Source organism: Aplidium turbinatum, chromosome 9 (assembly GCF_918807975.1).
Source record: "Aplidium turbinatum chromosome 9, kaAplTurb1.1, whole genome shotgun sequence".
NCBI classification, from domain to species: domain Eukaryota; kingdom Metazoa; phylum Chordata; class Ascidiacea; order Aplousobranchia; family Polyclinidae; genus Aplidium; species Aplidium turbinatum.
Window position 1 is genome coordinate 22417577 of NC_137480.1, and position 23902 is coordinate 22441478.

General features: G+C 36.9%; 2 protein-coding genes across 2 annotated transcripts; one reads left to right on the forward strand and one right to left on the reverse strand.

Annotated features, from left to right (window-relative positions):
* Positions 1 to 2486: 2486 nt before the first annotated feature.
* LOC145777531 (E-selectin-like) lies at positions 2487 to 7879 on the forward strand. Its single transcript, XM_082588934.1, has 8 exons — positions 2487 to 2629; positions 2958 to 3040; positions 3661 to 3750; positions 4267 to 4342; positions 4835 to 4957; positions 5646 to 5747; positions 6644 to 6829; positions 7112 to 7879. Exons 1-8 carry the CDS (start codon positions 2566 to 2568, stop codon positions 7237 to 7239), a joined length of 852 nt encoding a protein of 283 aa, XP_082445060.1. The 5' UTR covers positions 2487 to 2565; the 3' UTR covers positions 7240 to 7879.
* Positions 7880 to 12619: 4740 nt separating this feature from the next.
* On the reverse strand, positions 12620 to 19933 carry LOC145777207 (large ribosomal subunit protein eL19-like). The gene is made up of 6 exons (XM_082588529.1): positions 19874 to 19933; positions 16806 to 16912; positions 16519 to 16641; positions 13978 to 14098; positions 13596 to 13706; positions 12620 to 12902 (listed from the first exon to the last, which is right to left on the reverse strand). Exons 1-6 carry the CDS (start codon positions 19876 to 19878, stop codon positions 12773 to 12775), a joined length of 597 nt encoding a protein of 198 aa, XP_082444655.1. The 5' UTR covers positions 19879 to 19933; the 3' UTR covers positions 12620 to 12772.
* Between the last annotated feature and the right edge of the window lie 3969 nt (positions 19934 to 23902).

Consider the following 23902-nt stretch of genomic DNA (forward strand, 5'->3'; position numbering starts at 1 on the left):
ATACCAATAGTAATGCTTTAAGTTTAGCTAAACGTTTCTTTTACTTTTCCACATACTTTATACATTGATTTTGGACTTGTTTACTTTGTACACTTATTATAAATGCAGACCATAAACTTCTGAAAAAGTTTAAAACTTGTTATGAAGTTGAGATTATATTGAATCAATTGAATAAATAAAATGCACACAATTTTCAATCGCCTTCGCTTTGGAGATAATGCTTCAGGCAACAAAATTAGGCTACTTTAGGGGTCGTAAGCTGTTAATCCAGAAACTTAGAAAGCGGGATTAAAAAAATTAATTGACTCAGAAAGAAAACGATTGTCATTTTTAAGAAATCACTTGTGCATATTTATACAAATTGATATCGCCTAACATTGATGTTAAGTTTTCTCACCATGGTGATCGTTCATTAGGCAACTGTTAAAGCCACTTTATTGTTTTCTGGTAAAATTTAGAGCTAGTGGGAAGAAATACTGACGATTAAAAGTGACTGTAGCATAAAAGCTGCAATTACATGTGAAAAGTGCTACGTTGAAGCGAGAAATAATAAACAACTAAGCAGCTAAAAGCGTAAAGGTTTGTAATCTTTATGTTTTGCTATAAAGATTTTATATGATTCACTCACACTTCGCAACCACAGCTTAACTTTATGTTTAGAGGAACAAAACAATGCATTCCAGAAAATATCAAACCACTGTCTAAGCTTCATGACGTAATGTCGTTCTAATGGTTCTTACGTTCCTTGATTACAATCCGATTAAAAGATCATATTGACGTCAAATATTGTAATATGTGCTATATACAGAACAGTAAGCGTGACTTTTTAAGGTTGGGTTTACTGCTTAATATTGCGATAAATTTTCTTCAGCGTAAAGTGGCATTTTTCTAACAAATCTGGGTGTGTTTCTTTGATATTTCTGTCCGAGTACTAAAACTGTATTGATAAAATAGCAAACAGACCGAACGTCGCCTTCAATGCTATATAGGAAAATGACAGCTGGTTATATTTTCTGCACCGAAATATGTGCGCCTACGTCTTGTAGAGGTGATAGTTTACCACATCCGGCAATTGGGTGTACGTAACAGCGATGTCAACGCAGTCTAAGCAACCCAGCCCGGCCAACAAAACATCGGCCCGTATTTACATCACTTTAACGTCTCCCGACGTAAAATATCGCGCAAACAACATTCGCTAAATAGACTGTGGCCGTGCGTTAAAGATTACGCTTTTACGTTATAGCATAAAGATTACGCTTGAACTGTCCTTGCCGCATTTGCTTTACATGCCAGTCGATACTCCAACGAATAGTGGCAATATATTAAAACTCACCATGTATTAATAATAACAAGTTGTTTTTCGTTTTTTTATGTTGCAATTTCGTTTTTAATTAAATGATTGAAATTTATTTGTTCTTTAAATTTTTAAGTTTTTCTCAAACAAAAAAATCAAAGCAGTCGTTTAATATTAAGCACTAGCAACAATGCAATAGCCAACAAAACAGTGACGTCTTTTAAATTAATCATGTTTCTGCAAAATACATTTTGAAAAAATGCTTTGTAGTTGACCGCGCTTTTGCTTTATTACTTGTAGACAACACATCAACATCTTAGAGTCAAGCTACGAGTCAAAAAAAATGAGAGAAAATTTGTTTACAACACTGCAATCAAATAATTTAATATGCAAAACTAATGAAATCCGGCTTGAGTTGATAGTCAGAAACACACATCTACATCTTAAAGTAAGAAACAAATACGTGCTATGGGTGAGCGTCAAACAGATGTCATTCATCAAGTCGATGACACCGATGGGTCACATAGTGAACAATCTTGATTATCTTTCCAACCAACAGCAATGGCCTATTTTTTTCAATCATAGAAACAGCTAAAAATTTATATTAATTAACATATTGCAATTAACTTTAATTAAAAATTACAAGTTATAAATATAACTAACTTTGACTGCATATTAAATAAACCCAAGTCAGACTGAAGAGGGGTGCTGACCTTCACAATTTAAACTTTCATACCCAAATAACACATGTTCATGCTTTAGAAAGGCTAATTTTGTTGAGACTACACGTATAGTGTGATTTTTATCACGATTGTATTAAACTTTTTTCAGCTTTTGGACCAAAATTGGACACACGTTGGAAATGCTTTCATCTTTATCTTTGACTCAACGTCTCAAAATATGCGTATTAATAAAAACAAGATTTTTGAGGTTTATTTTTTATTTATAAACTTTATAAAGTTGATGTAATTGTAAACTCATGTTATCCTGATCTATAGATGCGGCAAGGCGAAGTAAACCTTATGACGTGATAACAATGCAGTCACTGTAAACAAAGTATGTGGTCAGAATAGCTTTGCCAACGTGACGTCAATCCAACTTTTTTCGGCCATTCTTCAACATGATTCCACAGATCACGTGATTAAAACGTAGTATAAATTGCGATACCTTTGTCGTTACCAAACCAAGTTGATTTGACAAGTTGAAAAGTTGTGTTGAGAACATTTAGTTAAAACTTTCAAGTTGGGAATTGCCAATTCATTGATCAAAAGATGAAGATTGAAATTAAGATTTTGATTTCGTTTATTGTAATCGCAATTGCAACTCAAACTGAAGGTGGGCATTTGTTCTTCGACGTTTTCACAAACACTAAGTCTGAAAAATGGTTTAATCAATTGTGTTAATATTTTGCAACAAATAAAGCTTGAATATTTTTTGAAAAGGCGTAAAAAGTGCAAAAAATGCAAGAGATTTTAAACGAATATTGCTATTTTGTCATTTTAAAAAAGCACTGAATATAGTGCACAGTACATGATTAGGTTACTTCAACAACAGCTTTAAAAAACAATACAAGCAACAAGTAAACACTAATGTACATATTACTTGTTATGAAAATCATGAACACGTTGATTTAAAAGTAAAAATGATATTTCAATATTTTCAGCAATGCGGTGTTCGGTTTGCACTCACAGTTATAGCTTGGAAAAGTGTATTTCACAAGGAGTGATATATTGCGGCGAAAATGAGGTGAGAGATAATCTAATACACATAGCCTACTTTGTAAAGTTAATAATTTTAAACAAACTCTATCGAAGTTCAATTAACAATTTTAGCCTCATAAAACTTAAATTATATTGTTACCACTACTATAGCACTGTTAGCGCATAGTACTGCACTGATCAGTTCGAAATCTTAAAGTCGAAACAGTGATGTCCTGTCTGCAGTACTATATAGATATGTATTTGATTCTATTTGCATAAGGACCTTCTGATGATCCCCTTTTAGGGTGGAACAAGCGGTAGAGGTTTTAGAAAGTAATAACTATATTCTATATATTCTGTATATAATATATATTGTATAGAATATTATATTGTTGCCAAGAATATGGGCCTTTGACATCGATATTTGTTTGCCATTTACATCAATATTAATACTTGTTGTTTATTGTTATTAACAAACTTACTCTATTAATTTTCTTATACAAAATAATTTAAGTATAAATCTGTTTTGTCAATTTTCAATAATGCTTCAAAATGTGATAGCTATTTTTTTTTAAATCGTATTTTGTTGATATGAAAGCACAATAATTCACATAAACAAACGACACGTGCAATAGTGTTTTAAATTCGATTTCTATTCCAACACAGGACATGTGTGAGAGTGTCCGCCGTCCTGAAGCTGATGGAAGGATGGTTTACATCAAGCAGTGCAAAAGTTCTATGGCTTGCAAAAACAATGTAAGTTTTCAAAAACGGTATCAGAAAGGAAAATATAATTTCAATCAAATTTTTAAACTTTAAAAGTAAATATCAATGCTAAATTAAAACAGTTTTTGCACTTTTTGATTGGGAATTGAATCCAGAGAGTTTCCCCATTTGGTCTAATGTCAATCATGTCAGGAGAGCTTTACTGAGACACAGTCACATATTCCCATTGAGCGTCGAACCGATGTATTTACGAGTGGCAGAAAAATAGTTTAAACTTTGGCCACAATAAAAGTCATTTTGTTAAAAATCTAAATTATTTCCACAATTTTATACTTTACGACTTAAAGTAAAGAATTGCTGCATATTTGCAGTAGGAAATATAAATATGTGAGCTAACTAAGACACTAGTTTGATTTTCGAAATAAAAAAATCAAAAGGGTAGGCTAACCTGTTATGAAACATTAGGCTACCATCTTTCACAGAGAAACATATCATACCATAAAGAAACCAACCATTTAGCTATAATCAGAATATATTAACTTGCAGCCAAAAGATCACAACAAAGAAGTTTGTTGCTGTAAAGGAGATTTGTGCAACTTTGATCATGATGAATGCAATGGAGGTAAATTACTGGTGTAAGCAAAAAACTTAACAATTTCAACAGCTTTCCATGTCTTATTGTTAAAACGAATGGCAGAGCCTATATCGTTGAGTTTGAGCTAGTCAGAAGTACTGTGCAGTTTTTGTTTTTTCCTGTTAGTTATAATAACCATTGTATTTTATTCAGATGTAGTAAAATTGTGTACGGTATATGTTATTCCTGAAGAGGACATCGTGTGACTGTGATGTCGAAAACGTTCGTTATTTAATTTGTTGCGTAGTTCTTTGTTTCTGTAAATATAATAAACTTTAATATGTTAAACTTGATAACGTTGCTCGGCTTCGTATGCCTATGGTTCAACAAGACAAACTCTCTACCGAAGCTCTATTAAAACGAATATATTGAGAAATATTTTTACAAAATTATGCCTTATTTAAAAACTACACAGTCATGAAAAGACATTCTCATTGCTTTGGTAATGTTCTCAAGTATTTCTTGTTCTTTTCCTTTTAGCTCCTCCACCCACATGTAACATAACAACAGGCTTTCCTGAAAATGGCAAAATCCAATGCGAGTCCACAGATAAGGAAGGCGGAGCCAAAATAGGATCAAATTGCCAGATTACATGTGATAGAGGTAAAGTATGCATTTTGTTTACTTTATTAGTCATAATTGATATCATACTAAGCAGATTCAAGCGAAGCTCACCTATTGATCTGAGGGAAGTTCTTCAAAGAAGATTTACCTAGAAAATCCTAGTTTGTCTGGCAAAGCCATCCGGGCATTAAAATTTTGTTTGTCAGAAATGCTGCATGTTCTCATTTAATGTGAAAAGGGCTGTCATATCGCTGAAACAAACACTTCTTGTGATTTTAAGCAAGCATTTTTACCCACATCCAATGATAACCAAGGCAACAAAATAAACGATGTTCTGAATATATTGTTACTTTTTTATTTATGATTCAACAAAGAGGTGTTTTGTATAAAGTTACTTTAAATCCGCTAAATGAGATTGTTTACTAAAGCTGTGAGGAAATCTTCAATAATGTTTACATAAACACAAAGCAAAAATTTAATTCCACAAACAATATGCTAAGATTAGTGACTCACTATGTGGACAAGCAGTATGAACGAAAAGCTTATTACCAAATCCACAACATAACTTCAATGATTTAATATGCTTTGCATTAATATTTAGCGTTTGACTATAAGATAGGCTATAACAAAGTACATTGCTCTTGTGTTTAATCAATTACAATGAAACCTTAGGCTATGATAGCATAACAAGTTTTATTTCAACATAAATGAATGCTTCTTATGATAGGCTTCCGACGACGCGGTCCAAGAGTTATCAAATGCATTCGGAAAGATACAGGAGAAGTGAAATTTAATCTTGATGTCGGCAAGTTTTCTCGATGTGTTTCGGGTAAGAAGAAACAACTTAAGTATAGGCTATGACGTGAAGGACAATTGTAAGTAGCCTAAGTACTTTTCATGTAGTCAGACCTGTTGAAAGGATAACTTAGCCCTGTATCAATGAGATCCTCTTACTCGGAATCGTATGGGTTGGATATGGTATGGCCTTGCCCATTCTGATACTCTACAAAACTTTGAGAGGACACTTTAAGTCCGGGTACAATGAAATCCTTAGGTCCCAAATCAAGACATGTAGATAAGAACACACTTTGTCCAAAGAATATATTGTGGTTTCTTCATGTTTTCGGGCCCCTAAAATTATGTTTCCCGGCCCCTTACATTGACTTTACATCCAGTCTCCATAAAAAAGTTACGGGCCCCTAAAATCATCTCGGTTTCGAGCCCCAAAGTAGGTTACCTTCTGAACCCCCTGTCAATGCTACTGCATGAAGGCCCAGTCTATCTTTCATGAGAACGTGCAAGAGCAAGTCAAAGCAAAATTGAGATAAAATCATATCAAAAATCGTAATTTGGCTATGCTTTTTTCTTAATTTATGAAAGTGTTGTATGGATGCTTTGCTAATTTATTTTGAATACAAAGAATGGGATGATTTTTTTGTTGTGGTAAATAAACTACTTAAAGTAGGCCATAAGTAATATCTTTTGTAATCCACACGAATTTGATGCTTACCATTTGTAGTTCTAACCAAAATTACAAGCCTAATTGAGTTACAAATCAGTTCCAGCACATTTCCCTAAAATTGCATTTCATATGAGTGGGATTCAGCTTGATTACCAAAGAGGCTCTTCTCACAATTTGTTTCCTAAAACGATTCTGTCTATTAAACTATTGTTTGAAGAATTGCCTGAAGCAATTTTACTTTATGGCCAATATTTAATTTTTAGAAGATGAGCCTGAACTTCCTTTCCATGACGACCCGATAGAGAAGCCACCTTCAGATCAACCAACTACATGCAAGCGACAGTTCATGCCGTTTGGAATAACTTTGTGCATGACTCCAAAAGCTGAAATACTTAAAGGAAATGGAGAAGTACCTATAGAAACAAAATGCGTGTACAGATGCTGCAGAGGTAAGAAATTATTGTAAAACTTTTTTTTGTAAAATCTTCAATGTAGCTTAGCCTACTAATTCAAGCTCATTGTAGGCCTACGCTTTTTAATATCCACACTGAATAGTTTTTGTTTTCATATTGTTGCGTCGTGTATTGAAATCTACATAATACAATAGCCTATAATTACAAAAATTTACTCAAGTTTAGAACTAGCTCTCTAGTGACAATTAACGGATTTTTTTTTTTTCTTGTTGTGTCTCAAGAATAGAAAATAACCATGCTGCATATGTTTACAACCAGGTTTCGGTCTTGTTGGGGCTGATGAAGCAACTTGTCTTCATGGAAAAGGTGGTGCAGCCTTTGACTACCCAGCTCCTAAATGCGTTAAGCGGAAAGGATTTAGAATAAACAAGCAGAGAGTGTTTTGAGATTTTACGTCAACGAAACAAAAACTCAACAATTGTTATTGTTGTCAAAAAGCGTCACAATCAAAACTAACTGCAATAGCATGCGAGCAGTAGGCTACGCCTGCGCCCAATAAGCGCTAAGCAGGAGTTCATTTTATTTGTTTGGTGTTGCTGAAAATAATTATGTATGAACCAATGACTTTGTGTGTCGTTTGTACATCTGTCGCTTTCACAACTTACTTTCCAAGTGAGAAAAATTATATTGTTTTGCTTTAAACTATGTTTGCAGCGTTCATCGTTTATTTACTGTTACATTTTCGAACTTTACACAATGCTATGTTGATACAAGTCTCTTTGATTGGCTACAACGATAATAATAAATGAGATGATCGGGACCAGATTTCCAAACACGATGATTTACATAAAAGCAGACAAATTACCATCGGTGATAGGCCTAATGCAATTCTAACTTGCCAATGCAATATTAGCCTAATTCTGTACAAAACTGTTTTGATGTTTAGATTGTTTACTTGAGTACAGAGCTGTGTGTTTTCGATGAAATAGTTTCATACATCCTACCATACCGCACTCTTTCAAAGTTTTTAATTGCAATTTTACGTGTTTTTTTATAATCAGTGTTTGATGAAATAAATGTGTATCATTTGAATCTTTGCATTGCTTCTACAAAAAAAGTTGATAGGCCTACTCTGTAAACTACCAAAAGACTTTCAACAAACACACCGCGGTGTTTTCATCTATGAAGATGTAGAGCAAAAATTTGAGAGAAGTTTTTATAATTTTAAGGGTCGTCAGACCTCTCGGCATGCGAATCTCAGCAAGTAGCCTACATTTCAGCTACTGCCAAGTCAGCAAATGAGATTTGCGTGCTCATGTCGGACTCGTTTAGTCATCGCTTGTCAAACTCATTTTAGTGACTCGTGACATTATAAGTTCCCTTTTGCTCAGTTTCATCCTTTACCAACTTCAGCCACTCTCAAATGTTGCTAGCTCAGTTAGCCTATGGCTTGCTCAGTTCGCAACTGCTGACCAGGCATGGAGGAACCATTTTAAAAGTAGGTGGGCCCAGTAGCGCAGCAGTCAAAGTCAAGGCCCACCCAGAAAATAAAGTAGGTGGGCCCAGGCCCACGTGGTTTCCCCATGCCTGCTGCTGACTTGTGGGAGACTCTTGTAAGAATTATAGCCATCAAACTTGGGAAGCATCTTTGAAAGTTTAGCCTAATTTGGGCAGCTTGCGCCGAACTTAGCGCCGAGTGATCGTGAGCCGGGCGTGTAACCACTGAGCCAACGGGCGGACTTTGTAACCCACAGAAAACTCCGGCTAAATTTTGAATGTGGATTGCATTCAAGATTTACATTAACCAACAAATTTTTAACAAAAAAAAAAAAAACATAGGCTGTGCTAATGTTCTTCAACCTTGCAGCCATAATCATCAGCACAATGACCAGTGTAGGCTACGTTTAGTGACCTGTCATAGGCCCATTTTCGTTTCAGCCGTGAACTAAATGTTGGTTACGATTAAAATGGTCTCATGAACTTTTTTTTAAAACCTACCCCATAAAAAATTCCTGCGTAGCCTACGCCACTGAAGTTTAAACTTATTTTAGGCCACTGTCAGATGCCGTTGAGTGAAAAGCGGTCCTTACAGTTAGTTGCTCAAGCACACTCACCGAGTGTTAGACCAGTGCTGCTTGATTTTGCCATTGTCTCTTACAAAATCAAGCGCTTATTCAACCGGTGCTGTGCAGCTACACAGTCACCTGAGTTCATGGTGTTCCAGATTCAATGTAGCCTACCGATTAAAGTGCAACTGCACGATGACTTTGACCGCACTTTATCTGAAAGAGCATGTTTCAATCTATAAATACAGACCTCGCCCTTACTTTTTAAGGCTATATTTATCTCAATAAAAATTATCAAAACTATGGTTTTCCACGCGCTTGCATTTTTGGCCACGTTCCTGTAATGGCGGATTGCATTGCGCAACACGCGGATTATGACGTCAGTTGGAGTCAGACAGAAGCGACAATCGCTTTTGCAAGTCCTTTAGTTGTGTAATTTGTGTTTGTTCTAGAACAGTGGTCGGCAACCTTTTTTAACAAAAGAGCGATTCTGTTACATACATGTATTTTGGCAGAAATGACCAGCTGAGAGTCACGAAAGGTAATAAAAAAGGGTATGCTGTTCAGTGTTCACGCCAAAAGCTGTAAACTGACCTGATAAAGTCAAAACTTGAATAACAAAAATTGTAAAAAAAAGTAGGCTATATTATTTTCTGACAGAGTATCACTCGATCAGAGTTGGCTCATTGCTGCATCATCTTGCACAACTAGTAAACAACGTTGTTTTTTCATTATCACAGTCGAACCCATAGGCTATACCAAATCAAGTCAAATCTGGAGGGACCGCTTCAGAGGAGCTAAAGAGCAACAAGTTGCCGACCACTGTTCTGGAGGAAGGAGGTTTTTTTTTCGCTGCTTCGATCTTGTTGCACGTGCTTTTTATGTGAAAGCAAGTAGTTATAGGCTCTTTGCAATCTCAAGTTTGAAAAAAATAAGCCAGGTCTGTTGACTTATCCATTGAAGTTGTTGGTTAAGGGACAGACCAAAGCTGTCATAGGCCCACGCGAGGTAGTACGGTACGTCTTAACCAATGTTATGTGACATTCGAACCACGTACGGCGGAGAGCACCTCTTGCATCACTGTGTTGGACGAATCCCATGCAATGGTCAATCCAGCAGTCCTACAAACCTTCTTCAGGGTTGATAGGAAGAATTGGAAAAAAGATGGCAAACCCAGAGGACGCGATGGAAAGTTGTCAAATGAGTGAGTCTACTTGAGCTTGTTTACTGTTCAACAACCTTTCAAGAGCTGGTTGCGTAATTGTTCCATTTATTATTAAACGAAGCTGTTATATCTCTCAGGCAATTCAGGCTGGTCGCTTATAGGCACGTGCTGGAGTGGCTGTTGGATGGAGAAGTTCTGGGCAAGTCGAACAGAGTCGTGCTGCCATCCTGCATTGTCTCTTTCATCCGCAGAAAGTACCCCAGCGACGATGGAGATTATGCTGGGTTCTGAAGACCAGTGTTACCATTTTAGTCTTTTTAAAACCTAATCTGGTTTAGTTGCAACCGTTTGGTTTATTTTTTTTTCGATTTGGTGTGTTTTTTTTGGTTTGGTTTGTTTTCGATTTGTGTGTCGTGATGCGATTTATCATCAGTATTGTACAGTAGAATTCGCCTATAACGGCACCTCTAGGGGATTTGCAAAAACTGACGTTATAGCCGAATTGACGTTATAGACGAACTACCGCAAACTATTCCACAACTGTCTTTTCATTAAAGAAAGAGGTGTATAATCCAATCAGGGTTACGGTGTACCACCAAACTGACAAAAGGCACGCAGAAAATACAGTAAACAAAGAAATTGTTTTAAAAAAATAACCTACAGCTAAAGGTACAGGAAATTTGCGCAATACAGCTCGTTACATACAGTACCGTAGTAGAGAAGTTCATTGCTTATTAGCAAAAAAGGCATTGATCTTGAGCTGTTTCGGATTTGACACAGCTGTAGAGCTGCTTTTTACACGTGATAGTTTTTCACGCGGGAAAAAATTTAGTTCAGTTAAAGCACTATGGTTAAAGTCCCTGCTGAGAACGACGTAGCGAAATAAAGGGAAGACATTTTGCAAGCAGCAGCGCTAACTGGATTAAAAGACTGACCGTTCGTGGTGAAGGTGATGGCTTAAAGTGACGTTATAAACGAACAAAAGACGTCTGGAGACCAATAAAGGGTGCTGTTACATGCGAATTGACGTTATAGGCGATGCTGTTGTAGCCGAACTACAATGTACGTAAAAGATAGGAATTCTGCCGGGACCGAGCGAAATGTGACGTAATAGGCGAATTGACGTTATAAACGAAGCCGTTATAGGCGAATTCTACTGTATGTTGGTTTATTTTTTAGTTTATTTCTGCTTCAATTTGGTTTATTCTGGTCTTTTTTTAGCTTCATCTAGATTATTTTAAAAAAACCTAGATGCCAACACTGCCGAAGAGAGTCCCAATGAATGCTAAAGCGTTATCGCATGATAGTCGACTGTAATATGTCCTACAATACAATACAAAATGTTTTCGATATAACCAAGTTTGGCTGTTGTAATCTACGAAACTAGCCTTCGGCGATGGGCTTCGCAAACCACTCCTGGCACACAGGCATGAACAACTACATTTGTATAATGCTGGCTGAAAGATGCGTCTTCATTATGGAATGGATGCCTTATATATTTGCGCATTCACCAGCAACCAAGCCTATCTCGGCTAGTTTGGTCTCCACTAAGCTCGACTCCAACTGACGTCATATCACTAGGTGGCGTTAACGAGTTTGCCACTTCCAGGTAGCGTGAGAGAGAAGCGATAGAGAGCGTGGGAAAAGGGTCGGTTTCTCGGCTGTGGGCCTCAATTGTAAGGAAGTGAGTTTTTCAACAGGTACCGGATGTCTTGGCAATGGATTCTAGCCAATGTTAATTCGATCGTGCAGTTGCACTTTAAGCTACAAGTTTCCCAAGGAAAAGCTGCTCGTGCGCACACCTTCAAATTGGAAGTACAGTAGAACTCGGTTAATCCGGATGAAGCTGGAAGTACAAATGAGTCAGGTTTGATAGAACCGTCATCCGTTAATCCGGATCTTCGCCTAATCCGGATGGAATCGCCAGTCAAATCGAATCCGGATTAACCGAGTTCTACTGTAGAAGATTCAGTGGACTTGTCATTTGGAGCTCACAAATTTTAACTGTAAAGTTAGAAAACTAAATGCTAAGTGATTTTTGTCTGTATTAAAGGAAAAGTGATACCTTTAGACGTTTTTTTTTTGTATCTGCGCCTTTTCTTAATTACAATACCCTGGGTAGAGGTGGACAGTGATTTTCAACATCATAGGTCAGTTGAGCAGCAAACCATGATGAGATCTAGCGTATAATTTACTCATGTAGTCGACCTAAAAAGCTCCGGGTTGGGAAACGAAAAAAGGTGAAATCATATTGTTTGAGGCTATTTCAATGAACCCCTTTGCACGACGTTTGTCACCAACCGATGCGATATTATTGGCTGCGTATGAAATGTAAAAACTAGTTGCTGAAGCGATATGCGGACAATTCAAGCTACCAACGGTTAGTAACAAAAAGAGCTTTTTTAAATCTCCAGAGTGGAAAGACGACAGATTACAGTTTAGAAAGCTTTCACCTACACTGCATTTGAACAATTCTAAAAACTAAACTTGAAGGTAATCTAGCCACCCTCGGTAACATCACCACATTAAAACTGGACTACTACTAAACTCTTCTTGCCAAAGGGTTTGGCTTTCCAATGCAGTGAGCTTAACACACTCATCACTTTGATATATATTACACAATTTTAAACTCACAGCTATACACTGTACAGTAACTTCGAGATAACTTACCTATCCCACAATGACGTTTTTTTAACACACGCAAGTTAATGTAATAATACAATTTTATTAATGTGGAAGCAAAAGAAATCATTGTTTCTTTGACGCTTCATCCTCCTTGGCCAGCGCTGACAACATTTCCTTTCTCTTCAGAGCAAGTCGTTCTTCCCTACGCTTTCGAACCTCCTTGTTCTTCAATCGTCGAGCGTTCGCTTGATCGCTGAAACGAGATAAGTTGTTCAAACACCACAATACCAGCTAGATGACCTCGTGGTTAGTGCGTCGCTGAAACGAGATAAGTTGTTCAAACACCACAATACCAGCTAGATGACCTCGTGGTTAGTGCGTCCGCCTCTGAATCGGTAGGCATGGGTTCGAAACCCTGTCGGCTCAGATTTTTTAAAAGTAGTACTGAGTCTTCCTTGGCATTCAGCAAAGGAATGGATTCGGGTAATAATGCACAGTTCAGTTGCGCTTTTATACAACCGTATTGTCACTGTTTGCTTTGTAAAGCGCTGATGAGCAATGCATTATCAAAACAAGTATTTTAGTAATGACGCCCTATTTTCGGCCACACACTGATAGTTGCAGCGGCCACACACTGATAGTTGACACACTTTCGGCCACACACTGATAGTTGACCATTCATGCAGTTAACATATTAATCCATAGGATTTGTTTATATTATTAAAGAAACACTAGATTACTAGACCAAATTGGTTAAAAATCTATTAAGATCAAGGCAATCTTCCTAAAATCATAAAAAATAGCACAAAACAGTGGCGGCTCGTCCTAACAGGTTGAAGACTACCCTCGTGAAATAAGTGATTGTAAATGTAATGTAAAACATTTTTGCAGCCACAAGCCATCATTGCCATCGAAACTTCAACAATTTAATACACGAAGTACATACCTGAACATTTTGGCTCTTGATTGCTTAGCCTTTTGTTTGTGAATATGTTCCATTAAGTTTCGCTTATTTTTGAAACCATTACCCTTTGCTTTAAGATACAAAGTGTGATGCCTGTAAAATAATGTTGAAAATAATTGGATGTGAAAAGTCGTACCTGCTAAGAAATTGGACTTAGAGAACACAGGTATAAACTGTAGAAATAATTGTTTGCACAAAGACTACATGAAGCAAGAGTTTGAATTATACACGTTATACAACACCTTTAGGATTCTATTTGAAAAAGCTGAAGATCCTAGTTACAGCAAAACCAAATTAGTAATACTAATAAATAAGAAAATATTTTGTTTAAGATTTCTATAGGTATTGATATCATAGCACTGACATATGCTTATCGATTTTCTTGGCTTCTCTGTATTTTCGAAGAAGTCTTCTCAAAACACGCATTCTTCGAATCCAAATAACCTTTTGGGGCATACGGGCATTGGCTGTACCCTTTCGTTTACCTGGTAAGCAACAACATAGTCAAGCGGTTGCATCACAAAACTTAAAATTACCAAGTATTGCACACACAATTTCTAAACATTAATTTAAAACAACCAAATTGCTGGTTGTCAATAAAACAAACGTGTTTTTTTTAAATTCAAACACAAAAACTGACATAAAATTAGATAATAATTTGTTTTACACCAATTCGGTGCAAAATAGCATCAATAAAAATCTCTACAATGGGTGATTTTAAGTTAACTGCCGCAGCTCTTCAGAGATGATAAATCAACGTATTACTTTTCTCAGGGTTGGAAGTAACGACTAGTTGTCACTATTCAATAGCGTTATTTGTTGCTTTCTGAATATCGAATGCTTATACCCATTCCTTTCAAAAAATAAATATCGAATGCGCCTTATTCACTGCTTTTTTATGCGAGCAACGAAATCATTATTCATTTTTCGTTAATCGATATTTAGGAGAACTGCTGAATCATTTTTTGTTGTTCACTTACCTCGTCGTCAAAACGAATTTACAAGATTTAGTTTTCGGATTACTATCCAAACTAGTCCCCTTCCAGTTTTCGAACTTTAAAAGATTAAAGAAAATTTTGCGGCAATACAGTTCAGAAAAAAACATGCCAGTGAGAGTCGTTAACAGCGTTGTCAACTTTTCTATTTTTCCGCAAGTTTGGGCTTGTTTTTTTCGAGTTTGCGTATTTTTTTGAGTGTGCGGTTGCTTGTTTTTGGGCTTGTTTTTGGCCAGTCAAACTTTTTTTGACTTGTTTTTGACACTGAAATTGCAAGGTTATTATTGTAGTCAACATTGTATCCCTTCTTTTCAAGATAATTATTGCTTGGAATTAGTGTTGGGCGATATTGAAAAAAACAAAACGATACGATATTTGAAAAAATACTCGATATTTCGATACTTTTCGATATTTTTGTTCTAATTAAGAAAAGAGTTTCCCAGTCTTCGAAATTAGTATCGGCAATTGCCGAGATGATTGCCGACGCAGATGCATGAATGGCGCATTAGCGTCGGCAATAAAAATACCGAGGCCACACGAGCGCTTGTAAGGTTAGGGTTATGAATTCCTCCCAGTCAGGCCCGTAGCCAGCCGGAGGCCAGGGGGCTTTGCCCCCCGAAAAACCTTTCGCCCCCCCTGCCAAAATCCCAACATTCTCGAGCAACAGCTACAATTATAATGATTCAATTTTTTGGCCCCCCTAAAAAAATTTGGCCCCCCCCCTTGCTCTGCGGTCTGGCTACGGCCCTGCTTCTAGTCGTTATGCCACAGATTTGCTCTTTATAGTCAACACCCGATGGAGCTCTGCGAAAGAGGCGTGTGGGTGGGTATCAAAGCACGAAAGCTGCAAAACGTGGACCCTTCATTGCGAACGGCAAAGACGGTGTAGATTTACAGCCAAGCGATGAGCCTCTTGATGTGTCCGATTTCAGTGATGACGCGACAACCTCATCCTCCGGTACAACATCTGATGATTCCGATTTTGACATCTAGTTCTTCATCAAACAGACTTTGTGTTGCTCGCAGTATCCCAATTGTGCCGAAATTATGTTAGTGCATACGTAAATCGAGGCAATCTTCTCGCAGGGAGCTATTAATTTGTTACCGGTACTTAGTTGAGCAATTCACGTTATTTTATGATAATTCAACGTCGCTAGATGTCGAATTAATGTAAAACAAACGTAAAATTCTTATTGGGCATTGTTGTTACGCAATACACCCGCCGGGAAAATTAAATCGATTTGTGCTGACTCTAACATTAAATCAACCCAAAATTAATGTACTTTTCCTCCCCGTGAGTTTTTCAACGTGAATTACCGCAACAGCGTGCGTATCGTGTTCGCTTTATTGCTACTTTCACAGCAATTGCCAAGGCAATTTCAACTTTTGCCGTTTGGCCTCGGCAACATTTTTGTAGGGGTTTGCAGTTACGAGTTATGGCTGTAATAGTTAAAATATCGAACGATATTGAAATAAATATCGATATTGAAAAGATATCGTATCGTATCGAAAATTCGATATATCGCCCAACACTACTTGGAATGGCGTAAACAAATGTCATTCTTGAAATAAACGTGATATGTATGGACTGCAAAGGTTGAAAATTTTGAACTGCTAAACTTTGTGGTTTATGCTAATTGGTATTAGTTGCAAATTATTGGGCTTGTTTTTGTATTGATTTGCTTATTTTGGGCTTGTTTTTTAGATTCAATTGCTTGTTTTCAAAAAACAACCTGGCATCAATGGTCTTTAAATAAGCAAATATATACAATATTTTTAGCAATTGCTATCATTGCTTTTTTAAGTATCGATAGCGGAAAGTCATTGCTTTTTTGGACACTATCGAATAGTGAAATTGTCATTGCTTTTTGACTAACGACTTCCAACCCTGACTTTACTAAGTCATTTACCTCTGCCCATGTGACGACCCTTTCTTCTGGCTATGGTGGCTTTTCGAACACGGGCTCGAGAGTGAACAGCTACTGGCTTGCGAATGATCAAACCATCTTTAATGAGCTTTCGAACATTTTGCCCTGTACCAAAACTAAGCATTAATAATAAGTTGTACCATAACTTAACAAAACTAGATGCACTGTTTCTCACATTTAAATATCAAACATCAGTTAAACTGCAATTATGATATATATATACTGTAACAGTGAAGTGTATCTATAGTCAAGTATACATTACCACATACTAGAATTGGCATTCGAGATCATAGAAGTCTCATTAGGATCAAGCCATATTTTGTTCTGGCCACATTTCATTACAGCAGCAGCGAGCCGCTTCTGCAGTCGAAGAGTACTGAAACAAAAGCAGAAATGTTACAAATCGTTGTAGTCTACATGCTGAAAATGGACAAATCTACAGCTTACACAATTTTTAGCAAACGGAGTTCTTCTAAAGATGTGGTTTGAAAACCAAGAAATAAGTCACATAGTTAGCATAAAAAAATACATTTACCTTATATTGTGAATATAGCCTCTGAGGCTATATTCTCAGGACTGTTAACCCAAACACGACAATGGCCTCAATTATGCACTCAAACATGTTGTTACATAGGCTCCGTATCGTTTTGCATAACCATAGCGCCAAGTATGAAAGGTCAAGTCATACATGCTTTAATAGACGTATGAAAGTGGCAGCATTAAGAATATGACAAAACTAAAACTCTTACATAATACATGTAATAAAACTACTTATTTGAAAAGAAATATTTTGCAGCCAGCAAACTTAGTCGTTGACAGTAAAAGTAGAATGAGTAAAATTAGTTATTTTTGTAAACTTGACTAGCAAATTACATTAAAAAAATTTTGCTACGTGTCCCGTAGCAAACAGTTGTGCAGTAAAGATCACGTGCAAGTTTGTTCGCCAAACAGGGTCAACCCTCTTTTGGCGAAAGAACGTTTACTGGGAGAAACTTTTTAACTCCAGCAAAATTAAAAAAATTCCAACAACTAAACTTGGGTTTTGTGGCCATGCTAACTACAGACATAACTACAGGATTTTCAATCCTGGCATGTTTTAAATCTTGCAAGGTTTTTGCCACGTTTTCCTGTTCATTGACGTGCTGGTAGGTCTATATCGATTTTTGTAGTTAGTAGTATCTTTCTCATCCCGGACGCGTTAATGACAAAAAATAAAATGATTCATGATTATTCATACTGTTATTGCTGGAAGCAGCAAAAAACACTCTTATCAAACAAGTTATAAAAAAATAACACTTCTGAGCTGTGTCAAACCGATGCCCTTCGGAATCTAAGATCGAAGCAGTTAGTGTGAGCCATGTATAAACGCAGTTTTTTTTTGTGAAGAGAAAACAACAAAAGCGTGTAATGCTTGGTCGAACAGGTGGAATTTGTTTTAATACAGGTAGGAAAAATTTGTGAAGTGGACATAATTTTGTTGATGGTTACAAATACGCACATGGACTCTCATGAAATTATTATATTTAACAAAAAATTAAGATGCACTCACAGTGGTGCCCACAGCAAGAACAATGTAAAATAACTATTTTCAAGTTAAGCAACCTAGTCTTGCATGTCTTAAAGTTGCTTGTTAAGAACAAGGTGTAGTGCAATTCTAAGATTTTTATTTTGTTGGGTCGACAAGCGTATTTGTGACCATCATGGCAATTGCATCCACTTCACAAATTTGTAAATATTTTGCAATTGAAAATAGGCAGTGGCTATTTGACCGGCGCCGGTCTTTGAATCTGAAACACTATTTGACCGGTCATGACGTCACTATACAGTCACTTTTTTTCTTTTTCTCTTTCAAAGCAAAAGACGAGAAGCACGCAGCATATAAATTCTAAATCCAACCATCTCATTCAACTGGTTACGTGGCGCGTGCGATACATCGCCGCCTCCGACTCTAGAGGGACTGAGTTCGATACTACCAGGAAGCGTTCTTTCTTTTTATTTATTTTTTTTTTAACTAAATTTTGACACGAAGTGCATTTTTGTAGTCAGTTTTTAATTATTTTTTATGTCTTTTCAAATGTGAGTAATAAAGTTAGAGTTTTTTTAATTTGCTGGAATTTGAGAATTTCTCTGGGTAATTTTCCGATTGTGGCCGTGCTAACTACTGATACGGTATATAGCCTACATAATTTTTCAATTCAGGCACGTTTTAAACTTTTCAAGGTTTTGCCACCTTTTCCCGTTCATTAACGTGTTGGTAGGTCTATATCGATTTTTGTAGAGTATCTTTTTCGTCCCAGACGCGTTAATGACAAAAAATAAAATGATTAATTGATGTGACCGTGTTTGCCGAACGAAGCAATAGGCTACATTTTTGCTCTCAACAAGTTAGTTATATACAATGCTTCTTTTAAAAAAATGGTAATGGTATGTAAATGTAATGCAACTCAAATTAAAAATTGACTACAAAAATGCACTTTGGGTCAAAATTTAGTTAAAAAAAAAAAAGAATGCTCCTGGGTAGTATCGAACTCAGTTCCTCTAGAATAGGAAGCGGCGACGTACCACACGCACCACGTGACCAGTTGAATAAAATGGTTGGATTCAGAACTTATATGGGCGCTTCTCATCTTTTGCTTTGAAAGAGAAAAAGAAAAAAAGTGACTGGACAATGACGTAATGACAGTCAAATAGTGTTTCAGATTTAAAGACCGGCGCCGGTCAAATAGCCACTGCCTTGAAAATAACTTGACAGAAAAAAATTTAGGCAGTGGCTATTTGGCCGGCTCTGGTCTTTGAATCTGAAACACTATTTGACCGGTCATGACATCACTATATATGCACTTTTTTCTCCTATATAAGCCCACATCTACTGATTCAAGATGATCATGCAACAGTACAACACTCTTGGAATATTTGTTAAACTATACTTTCAATATCACTGAGATGTCCAAATTGCTAGAGTAGATGCTACGGTAAAAGCAATTCCTGATAACTTCAAGGGAATGCACAAGTTTCAGATTCTATTGAACGCAAGATTTTATGGTGTCTGGACGTTGTAGGATTCAGGTTAGGTAGAAACATTATCACAGTTGCTTTCCTAAAGCAACTCAATGTGCGATTGGAGCTGCCAAGATTAACTAAACTCGATAGATATTAATTTCAGTATGACTGCTATGATGGGCAAATTAACTTGGCAGAAAGAAATATTTGATACATCTACTTTCGACAGTGAATAAGTAACATATCAGAAGAAAAGAATACTTCCAATAACTAACAGAAATTAACTGGCATAAGTGCAAAAAATACAGAAAAAGTTGCAAAAATATTCGAAAATTACCTCATGACTGCTTCAAATTGGTTACTCAACGCAAAAAGGCCCGGATGTTCTACACAACATGACTCTTACTTTTATTCACACTGGTTCAATCGTACAATTCAACACGTTGTGTCGAATGTTTCATTGAGTGCAATAAATGTGATTGCGGTGATAGTTTATGTAAATCATTGTGTTTATTATACGTATGCAGTATATAAACACATCAACTGCCTTTCAGTAATTAATTAATATGTATATGTGCAGAAGACCTGTGTTCAACTGAGTTTTATTTTACTCTAATTTTAATTGTCTAAATCATTTTATTTTTTTAGTTTTCAAGGACGACTTAACAAATTTTAAGTTTAGTAGGCCTGCTGTACTTGCAAGGTAGGCTACAATTTTGTTATTTGCCATTGAATTCAATTTTGTTTATCAAAGCCATAAAGTTTCAAATTTAATAAAATAAAATTGTGAAAAAAACAAAACATTGAATTTTTTCTTCAATTTACTCTAGTAGCCTATTTGCCGCTATGTTAAAAATATATCCGTTTAACAATGCTCTCATAAATAGTTGGTGCGAATCTTTGTCCAATTGACAGGCCCGTAGCCTAAAAGGTTATTCTTGGCAGTTTCGCACTTCGCATTGTTGAGGAGGCTTTGAACCACTCATGACGCAGGCCTGTTAGCTAGATTGACAAAATGAATTTCCATAGCTAGATTGACAGAATGAAGTTCCATGATGTTGTTGAAGTGATGTTGTCTGTGAATTAATTCATCCACAAAAAAGTGCGGCCGACTTCTGAAATGTGTTGCTCAAGCACCTATCCCTAGAGTCCAACTAGAGCTGCTTGATCTTCAGATTACTTAATGTACAAAATCAAGCGCTTAACCATTGAGCTAACTAGGCAAAAACATGAAACTATAGGCTACTGTAGCCGAGGCTAGCCTACTTGAAAAAAACACTAAGCATAAAGTTAAGGATTAGGCCTATATCAACATATCCCGTAGATGGAGCTGAAAGTAGCCTGATTACTGAAGAGTGACTTGAGTTAATAATAATTTGCAGGAAAGCTAGGCTACTATTCAGATATTGGTCAAAAGATAAACCATTAGGCTACAATAGTTTCCTCGTCACAATGCCAATGATCTTCAGATTTCTTAGTGTAGGCTACAAAATCAGACGCTTAACCATTGAGCTAACTAGGCAAAAGCATGAAACTATTGCTCAGATATTGGTCATTATATAAACATCTAGAAACAAAAGATTGAAATAGTTCATTTGAAACATTCTCATTTAGGCCTATAGGCTACTGGGAAGTTTTTGGCTAACAATAGCGTACAATCAAACGATATTAAGCCTCTGGTTATCAAGACTGTTGAAAGAGTGTAAAAGTATTTTCTTCTAGAACTGGACATTACCAATTCAGATTGAATCCAAAACCCATTTGCAATGCAAAAACAAAGTAGACTACCGAGCACCTCTCTTTCAAATCTCAGGAAAATTCTGCAGATCTATCTTTTGACTCTAAGTTGTGGCTTGAATTTTCTGGAAAAAGTTTCATGCTTTTTGGCTTAGCCAAACGTTAGAGCGGAATATTCACCATTATAGGCCTATGGCTTAGCAGTAACCGCGCTGCTGTGGTTTCGACGTAGCCTATATGTGCTTGTCAGTGTTTTCAACGTTGATAAAATACCGTTCAAGCGTAGGCTAAGTAACATTGAAACCGCCTATTGACAAACATCAAGCGACGGCTAGGCTTGCTTTATAGCAGAGAGCAGTCGCACCCACACTGAATAAACAGGTTTACTTTTTTGGTTTTGTTTTCAGCAGGCTACAAGTAGTACGGATAGCTTGATTTTAGTTTTCGTTTAAATTAAACCTTTCAATAAATAGGCTATCACAAACGTATATTTCCCATTGTTTATCCTTTTACTGGTGAAGAGTGGCGGAAAATTTTAAGAGATTAAAAGGGGTCGCGAGCAAAAAAGTTTGGGAAGCCCTGGACTCTAATAGACCAATATGTTAAAGGTCTAAGTTAATATGTTAAAGAAATAGTTTCAGCTTGTCTTGCTAATGAATAGATGAAGCATTTCCAAATAAATCACAATTATTGTAATAAGGATCGATAGACTACTATCTCGTATAAACTATGAGTAGGCTATTGCCTATGTTTTTTTCAATGTTAGACTATAGCCTAAGTCAGGGGTGTGTAAACCGTTACCCGCGGGCTTAATTTTTTTTTACTCGTGTAGCAGACGTCGAATTGTCTGGAGCATCTGCCCATACCTAGCTGTAGGCTAATTGCTAAAGCAACATCCCGAAACATAACAAAAGCTGCAGACGCTACAGCGCGCAAAAAAGTCCAAAGTGCAATAAGTGGCCTGCTAATCGATTTTCATTTAGGCTATGCCTCAAGTTTGCAACGTGTAATAGTTAGTAAACATTATTTTTTGTTTGGCAACCCGACAAGTTCAACCAATATGAAATCAAATCAAGCAAACAAATCTTTACCTAAATATTTGCACCTCTTCCATTTAAGCATAGGCTAACTTACATTTTGATTGTCCGCCCCGTTAGCTCAGTGGATACGCCGCGCTCAAAGATCACGCAGCCTATTTGGGCTGTCGAGGTTTGCGCGTGAACAACGAATTTCAGGACTGTTCTCCATTCTAATGGATAGAATAATTTCCCGGTAACAACATTTCGACAACAATCAGAAACTTTATTCTGCCAATCTCGGTAACCGGCATGCGTCAAAAACCTCTACAAGTATTCGAAACTACCAGGAATACCCTATCCAGGCTTTGGCAGTCCGAAGATAAAGATTCAAAACCAAACCAGTGGCATTTTAACCTATCCGTGGTAGCCTAATTCTCAGGGGCTCTATCCACTTTTAGAATTTGGGGGGGGGTGATTTTTGGACAGTGGGCTAAAAACGTCTTAGTCATTTAAACTTCTGGGGGGACCCCCATTGCAGCATCAGCTTCATTGATCATCCATGTGCATAGGGTTTCCAATTCGTTTCAAAAAGTATGTTTCGGAAGGCAGTGATGCCGAAGTTGGGGGGAGGGGGATATACCCCCCAATATTTTGGCAGGATCCCCTCCCAATAATTCATAAAAAATTATTTGCTATGAAGTTGTAGGCTACTTCGATCTAGTTGTTTGCAAGCATCTTGCATTGCTGTTGTTCTTCTTTTATTGATGTTTGATCACAGTTCTAAATTGTCTTGGATTTGACGCTAGACAATGCAGGACCTTCATTGAAGGTATTAAGGACGAGTTGGACCAGGCCACTGGCCACGGCACTGCAGTAATGAAGAAACTGCACAAACATATTTGGGACTTGTGCTGATTTTGAAGCTTTTGGCACTTATAGAGCAATTTAGTATCACGTTGCAAGAAAAGCTTGACATTGACTCTTGTGAAGAGCTGTTTCAAACCTTGAAAATCACTCGAGAGAAATATCGTGATTTAGAGTTTGAGAACAATAACAAAAATGCAGTTTCACTTCCGGAAAAATTTGCTGCTAATTTTATCACGCCTTTGCAAGCACCACGGCAAAGAAGAGTCCCTGAAAGATTGGGTGGAGGCTCGGTGGCAACTAGCCTACTGCAAACACTCAACTGCATTATAAAATACTTTACAATCAGTTCATGGACAGAGTTATCTCTAAACTGACCGAACGGTTTAAAAGTAGCCTGAATTCCGATTCGGCAAAGCATAAAGAACTTATACGAATTTTCAAGACCGGCTTAGTTCCTGAAATGGTCAAAAATTATCCAGAGCTGAATAGACAATCGATGAGTTATCAAATTTATTCATTCAGCAAGGCAACAGGAGCAAAATCTCTGTACGATGCTAAAAGAGCTTACCAGGCATTGTCGGAGTTGGAAAAATCTCTCTATACTCAACTACTCCAGCTGATTAAGATCTTCTTAGTTTGCCTGTAAGCTCTGCTGCTTGTGAGAGGTCGTTTTCTAATCTTCGTAGATTGGAAACCTGGCTGAAAAATACTTTGGGACAGGAAAGGTTGAATGCTAGCATTGT